The sequence below is a fragment of the Vicugna pacos genome, chromosome 2 (assembly GCF_048564905.1).
Source record: "Vicugna pacos chromosome 2, VicPac4, whole genome shotgun sequence".
Taxonomy (NCBI): Eukaryota; Metazoa; Chordata; class Mammalia; order Artiodactyla; family Camelidae; genus Vicugna; species Vicugna pacos.
The window spans coordinates 93,751,218-93,763,684 of record NC_132988.1 but is presented as its reverse complement, the minus strand read 5'-3'; the positions used below and the strand labels follow the sequence as shown (position 1 = coordinate 93,763,684).

The window sequence follows — 12,467 nt, the reverse complement described above, 5'->3', positions numbered from 1 at the left end:
CAGTCACAGCTACTTGAAACAAAAGGTCACAAATGGGGCAGGCAACAGACAACCAAAAAGCCAGAGAAGGAAGAGGCTGGGAAAGGAGGAAAATGGGAGAAAAGGGCTTTGGAAAGCTCTGTATACCAGACAACCTAGAAGGTCACGCACATGCCCAGGGCTGGAGGCATGCTCACAGAAGACCTGAGCAAATCCCAGGCTTTCGCCTCTAGTTGATTTTTAGGCTCTGTGCCAGCAGAAAGGAGAGGCTAAGGCAGAGCTGTAAACAGTCTGGAGAAGCACAGAGTCAATCTGTAAAGATCAGAAATTTTGTTTTTTCTTTCGTTTTATTTTCTTCTCCAGATGTTTAAGAAAATCTCTGCCGAAAAAAATGCGACAATGAATATATGTACGTTTATGTATAACTGAAAAATTGTGCGCTACACTGGAAATTGACACAACATTGTAAAATGACTATAACTCAATAAAAAATGTTAAAAAAAGAAAATCTCTGCTGAATCACTAGCTGACAACTAAGCCAATGGAACAGAATTCAATGGTCACACATAAGAAGGAATACAGTCTTTATAAATATAGTTTCAAAACATCACTAAACAAACAAACAGCCATAACCCATAGCAAGCAGCAACAACAAACGCTGGGAGAGAGGCGTATCCGAGTTACCACACTCTGATGTTTCCAGAGTCACCCCATTATCATATTCAAAATGTCTGCTTTACACAAAAGAACTATGAGGCATGCAAAGAAATTAGAAAGTATTTTCTATTCATAGAGAAAAAGAATAAAAAGAACAAAGAGAACTGACAACATCCAACTTCAAGTCTTACATAAAGCTACAGTAATTAAGACAGTGTGGTGTTGGTGTAAGAATGGACAGATAGATAGCTCAAAAATCGACCCACACAAATATAGTCAACTGACCTTTGACAAAGGAGCAAAGGCAATTTGGTGAAGAAAGGATAGTCCTTTTAACAAATGGTGCTGGAACAACTAGACGTTCCACACGCAATAAAAGTGAAGGTCTAACTCAAAATGGATCACAGATCTAAATGTAAAATACAGAACTATAAAACTTCTAGAGGCTGGTACAGGAGAAAATCTAGGTGACCGTGAACTTGACAATGACTTTTCTGACACAACATCAAAAGCACAATCCATGGAAGAAAAAATTGTTATGTTGGACTTCATTAAAATTAAAATTTTCTGCTTTGCAAAAGATACTCTTAGAAAAATGAAAAGACAAGCCACAGACTGGGAGAAAATATTTGCAGAACACATGTCTGATGAAGAATTTGTATCCAAAATATAGAAAGAACTCAGATACAAACTACTATATACAGAATAGATAAACAAGGTCCTACTGTATATCACAGGGAAGTATATTCAATAGCTTGTAAAAACCTGTAATGAAAATGTGTGTGTGTGTATATGTATGTATGTATATATATACATATATATATATGTATTAAACCGAATCACCAGAAATCAACAGAATATTGTAAATCAACTATACGTCAATAAAAAAAATGAAGAACTCGAACTCAATAAGAAAATAAACAACACAATTTTTAAATGGGCAAAAGATCTGAACAGATGTCTTGCCAAAGAAGACATACAAATGGTAAATGAGGGCATGAAAAGATAACTTGATATCATTTGTCATCAGAGAATTGCAAATTAAAGCAACAATGAAAAACCACTCCATACCTGTCCAAAAAATCCTGGCCAGTCATGAAACCACATCAAATGTTGCTGAGGGTATGGAGCAACAGGGACTCTTATTGCTGAAATTTAAAATGGTACAGATACTTTGGAAGACAGTCTGACAGTTTCTTACAAAGCCAAACATAGTCTTATCATATGATCCAACAATCACACTCCTAATTGTTTATCCAAATGAATTAAAAACCTATGTTCACACAAAAACCTGTACATGGATGTTTACAGAAGTTTTATTTATTACTGCCAAAAACTGAAAGCAACAAGATATTCTTCAATAGGTAAAAAGATAAACTGTGGTACATCCATACAATGGAATATTATTCAGCAATAAGAAGTGAGCTATCAAGCCACAAAAAGTCATAGAGGAACCAAAATGCAGATTGCTAAGTAAAATAAGCCAATCTGAAAAGGCTACCAACTATATGATTGCAACTCTGTAACATTCTGGAAAAGGCAAAACTAAAGAGACAATAAAAAGATCAGTGGTTGCAGGGGGCTGGGGGAGAGAGGGATGAATAGACAGAGTACAGAGGATTTTTAGGGCAGTGAAACTATTTCATATGACATTGTAATGGCGGATATAAGACCTTACGCATTTGTCAAAACCCACAGAACTGTACAACACAAAGACTGAATCCTAATGTAAATGATAGACCTTAGTTAATAATAATATATCAATATTGGCTCACCAATTATAACAACTGCACCACAGTAATGTGAAATGTTATAATACGGAAAACTGTGTGCAGTGGAGAGGGGGTATTTGGGAACTGTCTGGCCCATTTCCTCAATTTTTCTGTAAACATAAAGCTGCTCTAAAAATAAAGTCCATTAATTTTTTTTTTAAAGGAGAAGAAGAGAAATCAATAGAAATGTCCCTGAGGAAGCACAGGCATTGACTTTCTAGACAAAGACTTTTTTTAATTGAAGTAAAGTCAATTTACAATGTGTTAATTTCTGGTGTGCAGTGTAGTGATTCAGTTTTTAATATATATGTGTGTGTGTGTATATATATGTATGTATTTCTTTTCACATTCTTTTTCATTACAGGCATTACAAGGTATGGAATATAGTTCCCTGTGCACTACAGTAGGACCTTGTTGTTTTATCTTTTATAATACCTATTTTATAGTAGTTAGTATCTACAAATCCCAAACTTCCAATTTATCCCTCCCTACCCCTTCCCCCTCTGGTAACCCTAAGTTTATTTACATGTCTGTGAATCTGTTTGTGTTTTGTAAGTAAGTTCATTTGTACTTTTTTTTAGATTCCACATGTGAGTGATATCATATGATATTTTTCTTCCTCTGTCTGGCTAGCTTCACTTAGAATGATGATCTCGAGGTCCACCCATGTTGCTGCAAATGACATTATTTTATTTCTTTTTATGGCTGAGTAGTATTCCATTGTATAAATATACCACATCTTCTTTATCCAGTCATCTGTTAATGGACATTTAGGTTGCTTTCATGTTTTGGCTATTATAAATAGTGCTGCTATGAAAATTGGGGTGCAAGTGTCTTTTTGAAGTAGGGTTCCTTCTGGATATATGCCCAGGAGTGGGATTACTGGGTCACATGGTAAGTCTATTTTCAGTTTTTTAAGGAATCCCCATACTATTTTCCATAATGGCTGCACCAAACTGCATTCCCACCAGAAGTGTAGGAGGGTTCCTTTTTCTCCCTACCCTCTCCAGCATTTATTGTTTGTGGACTTTTTAATGATATGGCCATTCTAACAAAGGCTTTCGGTTTTAAAAGTTAACTACGTGCCTATAGTCTCTTTTCATTAGACTCAGAGAATCCTTTATTCTTTTTCAAAGAGCAGTCCTTTTATACCCTCAAAATGTTATACTTATCAGTTTGATCATCTAAAATCGTACAAAGGGAGCTATTCCCAGAAACTACAAGATGTTCTCAAGAGCCTACAGCAGTATTCAGTTTGGCACTATGCTCAGTCATAGGCTGCCACCAGTGACCCATCATGGGAGAAGGGCTAAAGAATTCATTTCTCTCCTTCTCCATGGACTAATCTCATTTCTGAAAACCTGATACATGGAGAATGTCAGCTGTGTTACTGGAAAACATTACTTATGATAAAAATGACCACTGAACAGTAAATAGCATCCAGGCTGAAAGGACTGTGTATGAACTATATACACCAAGTAGAAATTGAACTCTATTCCCCATACTGTATCTTTCTGAGTAAACTGGGGCCAAGCATGGCCTGTTAGGGCTTGTGTATCTGAATGCTGAGATGATCCTGAGAGGTATTGCTGGTGGGCACTCCTGGTGCCAGCAGTGGGCTAGACTTTCAGATCCTCAGCTCAATTTGGCCAAGTCAACATGAGATGAAAAGGATGGGGAGGAAGGTGGCTGACAAGTCCTCAAGGCACAGTTGGAAGGCCTATTCACCTGTAGCTTGCTGGCTAAATTTCTATGGCATATGGCAGGATCAGTCCTTCTGTGAGGGCAAATGAGGATAGGAATGAGGCCAGGTTTGTGCTACAGGAAGAACTATCTAGAATCTTTTCCTCCATGAACTGACCTCACCTAAGCCAGCTGTAGCTGGGTTGGCAGAGATGATACTACCATTCATGGAGCCATTTGAGAAGATATGATTAATAATAAGCCAAACTAGCCCGGTCATCAGGGGGATGCACTAGCCCACAGACCCCATGCTTGTGATTGAGACAAAGGGGTGAGACAAAAATTGTGCAAAAGGTCAAGCAAGAAGCCAATCCCAGAAACTCAGACATACACTCATGAGTCTACATCACCCCGGCTCTGATCTGAAGAGAAAAATATCTATGATCCCCAACAGGGAATAAAACCTGGCAAGGACAGACAAGCCTCCATGCCCCCTAACCCCCACAGCAGCATCCTGAGAGCAGCAATGGCAGCTGTGCGGGCCACAGGGCAGCCTCCCGCGCCTACGCTGGGGAGCCCACAACCACACCAGCCTGGAGCCACCTACAGGTAGACGTTAGAAGTGCTCTTACAGACTGGAGAGGGGCAGTTGAGATAATACATATACTGCTCTTTCCAGTCCCAGGAGATTTTTTTTTTAGTCACAGGATCTCATTTTTTGACACAACTCCCATAAAAATGGACATGTGTTTCTCCATCTCACATTAGACCCATAGCAACAAATTAAGAGAGGCAGAGTTTGGCACTTGACAATCTGAAATCATTAAGTTTCTACAGTTGACACACTGATAAAATAGAAGATACAGAAACAGTAAAAGAGTACATCAAAGAAGTCAGAAGACACGCTAGGACAAAGCTGCTGTATGTAAGGAAGAACAGAAAGTCTCACTGTACTACAACGGATTACGGGTATTGCCTCTATTGACAATGATGCTGAGTGAATGAGAAAAGATTACCTGGCTGAGGCGGGGAGACAGGTGCACCAGCCCACAGACCCAGTATTTGCTACTGGGACAGAGGCAACAGTTGGTGAGGCTTGCTCAAACCCATGCAGGATCTGATCTGCATACACACAAAAAAGCATCTAGGCGCCCCTCAGGGGACAAAAGCAGACAACATTTCTTAAGTAGGGCCTTGTGTAGCAGGAATAATTGAGAACAGATTTTGACTGCTTCTTGTTGTTCGGCTTTATTAATAAAAGAACCCACTGCTCATCACTTGAGGGCATACTGCAAATAGCAAAATAGATGAGTAGAGTTTAAATTAGTCATTCTTTGGACAAGTAAAAACTCTTCGGAATTGGGGGAATTTCATTACAAAATAGCATATAGTAGTAAAAAGTCCCTCCCTGCTCCTCCAACACAGCATCTCAAGCCAACTGCCCACCCAAACACTCAAGAAAACACAGAAACTCTCAAAAACCCACCTTGCCACCCAAAACAAAGGGTGGAAAATTAATGGCAGGATCTAAAAGCATCTACACTCATGAAAAAGTGTGTGGAGCTGTATTAAGGAAAACCTGACATACTCAAGCTTTGTTTCAGGAAAATAGACTCCCTTATACAAGAATTGTGTCCCCTCTCTGTTTGTCTCTGAGTCAAACACCAAGGATGAGTAACAACCAGGTAATTAAGTAGCATTTCTTTTACCCCAATGCTATTGATGTGAGTGGGTCACAATACTCAGTTTTCCTTCTACAGACCATCACCCTCTAGTTCTCCAAGATTTCTACACCTAGTTAGTGATGGACATTATCATGTGAGAACTGGGCAAGAAGCACTCTCACCACTCCTATTTAACATAATACTGAAAGTTCTAACCAGAGCAATTATGCAAGAAAAAGAAATAAAAGGCATCCCAATTGGAAAGGAAGAAGTAAAATTATCTCTGTTTGCAGATGATCTGATTTTATATGTAGAGAATCCTAAAGCTTCCACCAAAAAACTGTTAGAACTAATAAACAAATTCAGTAAGTTACAGGAACCAAAACTAACATACAAAATCAATTGTGTTTCTATGCACTAACAACAAACTATATGAAAAAGAAATAAAGAAGATAATCCCACTTACAAATGCATCAGAAAGAATAAAATACCTAAGAATAAATTTAACCAAGGAGGTGAAAAACCTGTACACTGAAAACTATGAGGCATTGATGAAAGAAATTGAAGAAGACACAACTAAATGGAATGATATGCCATGTTCATTGATCAGAAGGCTTAAAGTTGTTAAGATGTCCATACTACCCAAAGCCATCTATAGATTTAATGCAATCCCTATCAAATTCCAATGGCATTTTCCAAAGAAATGAAAAATAATCCTAAAATTCATATGGAACCACAAAAGACCCTGCAAAGCCAAAACAATTCTGAGATAGAGCAAAGCTGGAGGCATCACACTTCCTGATTTCAAATATTACAAAGCTATAGTAATTAAAATAGTGTGGTATTGGCATAAAAACAGACAATCCACATTAATGGAAAAAATCAAGAACTGAGAAATAAGCCCAAACATATATGATCAGCTAATATTTGACAAGAGAATCAAGAATACTCAATGGGGTGATGGTTGTCTTTTCAATAAATTGTGTTGGGGAAAGTGGATATGCACCTGCAAAAGAATGAAATTAGACTCCTAATTTACCCTACTCACAAAAATTTACAATGGATGAAAACCTTAACTAAAAGACCTGAAACCATAAAAATCCTGTAAAAAAACATAGGAGAAAATTCCTCAACATTGGTCTTGGAAATGATTTTTTTGGATCTGGCACCAAAAACATAAGCAACAAATGCAAAAATAAATAAGCAGGGCTTATCAAACTTCAAGTCTTCTGCACAGAAACAGAAACAAAAAATGAACTGGACAGCAGCATGTAAAACAATGAAGCTAGAACACTCCCTTACACCATATACAAAAATCAACTCAAAATGGATCAAAGACTTAAACATAAGACAAGATACAATAAACCTCCTAGAGGAAAACAGGCAAAACATTATCTGACATACATCTCAAAAATTTTCTCCTAGTAGAAATAAAAGCAAGAATAAACAAATGGGACCTAATGAAACTTACAAGCTTCTGCACAGCAAAGGAAACCAGAAATAAAACAAGAAGAAAACCTATGGAATGGGAGAAAATTTTTGCAAATGAAACCAACAAAGGCTTGATCTCCAGAATATATAAGCAGCTCATACGACTCAATAAGAAAAAAATAAACAACCCAATCCAAAAATGGGCAGAAGACCTAAACAAGCAGTTCTCCAAGGAAGACATACAAATGATCAAAAGGCACATAAAAAAATGCTCAATATCACTAATTATCAGAGAAATGCAAATCAAAACTACAATGAGGTATCACCTCACACCAGTCAGAATGGCCGTCATTCAAAAATCCACAAATGACAAATGCTGAAGAGGCTGTGGAGAAAGGGGAACCCTCCTACACTGCTGGTGGGAATGCAGTTTGGTGCAGCCACTATGGAAAACAGTGTGGAGATTCCTCAAAAGACTAGGAATAGACTTACCATATGACCCAGGAATCCCACTCCTGGGCTTGTATCCAGAAGGAAATCTACTTCAGGATGACACCTGCACCCCAATGTTCATAGCTGCACTATTTACAATAGCCAAAACATGGAAACAGCCTAAATGTCCATCAACAGGTGACTGGATAAAGAAGATGTGGTGTATTTATACAATGGAATACTACTCAGTCATAAAAACTGACAACATAATGCCATTTGCAGCAACATGGATGCTCCTGGAGAATGTCATTCTAAGTGAAGTAAGCCAGAAAGAGAAAGAAAAATACCATATAAGATCGCTCATATGTGGAATCTAAAAAACATAAACAAAAACAAACAAACAAACAAAAACAAAGCATAAATACAGGACAGAAATAGACTCATAGACAGAGAATACAGACTTGTGGTTGCCAGGGGGGCGGAGGGCGGGAAGGGATAGACTGGGATTTCAAAATTGTAGAATAGATAAACAAGATTATACTGTATAGCACAGGGAAATATACACAAAATGTTGTGGTAGCTCACAGAGAAAAAAATGCGACAATGAGTGTGTATATGTCCATGTATGACTGAAAAATTGTGCTGAACACTGGAATTTGACACAACATTGTAAAATGATTATAAATCAATAAAAAATGTTAAAAAACAAACAAAAAAAATGAAAAGCCAACCTACAGAATAGGAGAAAATCCAGAATATGTAAGGAACTCATACAACTCAATAACGAAAGCAAAACAAAACAAAAAGTCCCAAATTATATTATTTTAAAATAGGCAGAATGAAATAGAGATTTTTCCAAAGACATAGAGATAGCCAACAGATACATGAAAAGATGTTCAACATCACTAATTACCAAGTAAATGCAAATCAAAATCACAGTGAGATATCACCACACAACTGTTAGAATGGCTGTTATCAAAAAGACAAGAAAAAACAAATGTTGACAAGGATGTAGAGAAAAGGGAATCTTTGTGCACTGCTGGTGGGAATGGAAATTGGTGCAACCAATATGGAAAACAGTGGAGGTCTCTCAAACAGTTCAAAATAGAACTACCATATGATCTAACAATCCCAATTCTGGGTATGTATCTGAAGGAGATTAAATAACTGTCTTGAAGATAGTGCACCCCCACGTTCACTGCAGCATTATTCCCAATAGCCAAGACATGGAAACAACCTAAGTGTACATCACTGGGTGAATGGGTAAAGAAAATGTGGTGCAGATAAACAGTGGAATATTATTCAGCTATAAAAAGAAGGAAATACTGCCATTTGTGACAATATGAATGGATCTTAAGGGCCTTATGCTAAGTGAAAGTAAATCAGACAGAGAAAGACAAACACTGTATGATCTCACTTGTATGTGGAATCTAAAAAAGTCAAACTCATAGAACAAAGAGTAGAAAGGTGGTTGCCAGGGGCCAGGGAATAGGGGAAATGGGGGGATGTTGGTCAAAGGGTACAAACTTCTAGATGTTCTGGGGATCTAATGTACAGCCTGGTGCCTATAGTTAACAATACTGTATAATATACTTGAAAGTTGCTAAAAAAAAAAAAGTAGATCATAAATATTATCAACACACACAAAGGTAATTATGTGAGGTGATGGGTATGAATAACTAACCTTATCATGTTAATTATTTTGCAATATATGTGTGTATCCAATTGTCACTTTGACCTTGAACTTATACAATGTTGTATGCCAATTATATCTCAATAAAACTAGAAAATAAAAAGAACTGGGCAAGAAGTAAGGAGGAACTTAAGGGGGCACACTGCATTCTGAGTGATGTAAACCATATAGCAATACTTGTAAATGGGGCAGAGATAAAAACATCACAAGTGTATTTATCAGGAATTTCAGTTCGTATATATAATACCCCATTAGGTCACAGTATCAGAGAATTGGGTAATGAGAATAAGAGAAGCTACTGTTTCATACCAGTTAAAACAAATAGCTCACAGTGAAAATACAACAGATAAGAACACATATACAATCAATAACTGTGCATCAAAATTTACAAAGTAAAAGCATTGAAAATATAAGGAGACATTGATAGTAAAAGTATTTAGTCTATTTCTCTGGGTAATAGTTAGATCATGTAGCAAAAAATCAACATATATGGAGGATTTGAATAAAATAATAAAGAATCTAATAGAGACAGAAACTTTGATCCTACCAAGAGAATATTGTGTAGCTAAGTACCCAGGGTTCATGGAACATTTACTAAATTTGATTGTTTCTTATGTCAAATAAATTTTTAAATAAATACCCCAAAGCAGAAATTGTTAAAGTCATATTTCTGACTACAAAATAAACTTCTAAAATCACTTTTTAACCGTTCTAAATATGTTCTGGGTTACAAAAGCCACATTTTCAATTATAAGCATTAAAAATTGGAAGTCAACAGGGTGTTATGCACATGCTTCAGCCTCCTCCTCTTGCCCTAAATCTCCAAAATGATGAAACACACACACTTCAAAGCTGGAAGGGAAGTCGTTAGGGGAACTGAAACCAAGAGAAGTCTCTGAGAACCACAAACAGACTGGGCTACAATAGACAGAACACTAGCCTCCCACTTCCTAATCCCAGAACTTGTAAATATGCTGTTACATGGAAAAAAGGAATTAAAGTTGTAGATAGAATTAATGTTGGTAATCAGCTGACCTTAAAATTTACTCAAGTGAGCCCAATATAATCAAAAGTGTCCTTAAAAGTGGAAGAGGGAGGCAGAAGAGGCCAGAGTGATGTGACGTGAGAAAGACTTTACATTCCTTAAGGAAGGGGGCCACGAGGCAAGGAATGCAGGCAGTCTATAGAAACCTTTAGAAGCTCAAAAAGGCAAGTCAGTAGATTCTCCCTGAGAGCCTCCAAAAGCAATACAGCCTTGCTAACATCTTGACTTAAACCCAACAAGACCTATGATGGACTACTAGCCTACAGAACTGTAAGATGATAAAGTTTTTAAGCCACTAAGTTGTGGTAATTTGTTACAGAAGCAATAGAAAATTAATACAGACTAGTTGGTCCACCCTTCTAACAAGCAGGCTGTGAAAAGAGATCAGCAAGCAGTTTTACACAAAGCCTCAATCAACCACAAGTTGGGTTGAACCACCAAGAAGCATGACACGTTTACAAAGCAAACACTGTGACAGAAAGGATCCAAATTCAAGATATGAGAGGCATTCACACCCAGGGAGGCATTTATAATAGACAGAAATCCTCAGAGAGGTATGATTCTAAAAAAGAATGGAGTAGGAATCATGCAAATTAAAAACTTAATAATTCAAGTGGAAAACTCATTGGCTGAGTTGAATCACAGAGCAGCAATGCCGACATGAGAAGTTGAGACAGAAGTCCAAGAAGAGAAATTGTCTCAAAACACAGTCCAAGAGGCTAAAGAGATGACATATATGAATGAAATGCTAAAAGACATGGAAGACAGACCCACTAATTACTAAAGGATAGACGCTATTGTCTGAAAAAGAAACTCACTCCAAAAAAATTAGGACTCAAGAGGGAGTACTTTGTAAAGAAAATTTATTGCTAAATCCCAATAAGTATTGATGACAATAATTTTAATAACAATCTGGAATTGAAATTGCCAATGATAACAAGGGTGTTAGTAGACAGAAGTGGAAGGAGAGGGAGAGATTGGACCAAAAGCATGTTAAGATACTCAGCTGATAGAGGGGAAGCTATAGATACCAATTAACTCAAGATTCTGTTAGAGGAATATAAATTTAAATATGTATATAATAAAATTAAGAGTAAATATTAGAAAATAAAAGAGATAAATTCCAATTATTTGGTAGTGGGGAGAAGTTCAGAATGAAGAAACCCATATCAGTGTAGCTCTATGTTGAAGGAATGGTACACAATAATTAATTCGGATGTTTCTGGGATTGTAAGAGTGGTGTATTGTCAGCAAATCTATGACAGTAACACAGCAATAGATAAAAGGAGAAAAATAGATGAGCATCTCCATAGATGTTAAAAATTCACTTGATAAAATTCAGCATTCATCTTTGATCAAAAATACATTAATTAAAGTTGATATTTAAAAGATACTTTAAAAACTTGATAAATAATATATCAAATATCTACCTTAAATCAATGTCCCACCTTCAAAGCATTTCTGTTAAAGTCAATGTCAAGGATGCCTACTGTTATTTAACACTATTTTAGAATTTCTAGCCATTGTAATTAAGGGGGTGAAATGAGAGATAGAAATATTGGAAAGGAGGAAATAAAATTATCATTATTTTTAGATATGACTGTCAATGTGGAAAATCCCAGAGAAGTAACTGAAAAACTGTTAGAACCAGTAAAGGAGTGTAATAAAAGAGGTAGTATAAAATAAATTTTTTAAAAATAAATCTGATTATTCAAAAAAAACAAGTTGTCAAACAAATTATGGTATCTCCATATAATTAAATATTACTGAGTGGCCTTTAAAAAGAATAAAAGTCTAATCCCATGGAACATTGCTTACCATCTCCATGTAACAAAAGGTTTTTTTTTTTAAATGTGTAACAGTTAATACATACACATGCACGTGGAAAAATTAGTAAAATACATACCAAGATATTAACGGATTATCTCTGTGGTAAAATTATAAAAGGTTTTATTTTCCTCTTAGCTGTTTCCTGTATTTTTCAACTTGTAAACATTTAAAATTAAGTAGAACACATTACTTGTTCAGAAAATTTACCCCCCCAAGATCAATAGCTAATAATATCAACAATGTCCAATCTCACAAAAAATAAAAATGCATATTAAAGCAAA

General features: G+C 36.4%; 2 protein-coding genes across 4 annotated transcripts in view; both read right to left on the bottom strand.

Annotated features, from left to right (window-relative positions):
• Nucleotides 1-12,467, bottom strand: part of TLR1 (toll like receptor 1) — a 50,837-nt gene that overhangs the window by 25,943 nt on the left and 12,427 nt on the right. The gene's annotated exons all lie outside the window — the stretch shown is intronic.
• TLR6 (toll like receptor 6) overlaps nt 1-12,467 on the bottom strand; it is a 29,150-nt gene that overhangs the window by 4,275 nt on the left and 12,408 nt on the right. The window contains exon 2 of one of the 3 annotated variants that reach the window (XM_072945109.1): nt 1,708-1,784. The exons of the other annotated variants lie outside the window; for them this stretch is intronic. Within the exon in view, the coding sequence (XP_072801210.1) occupies nt 1,708-1,743 (36 nt within the window). The 5' untranslated portion in view covers nt 1,744-1,784. The remainder of the gene's footprint in view (nt 1-1,707; nt 1,785-12,467) is intronic. 3 annotated transcript variants of the gene reach the window in all.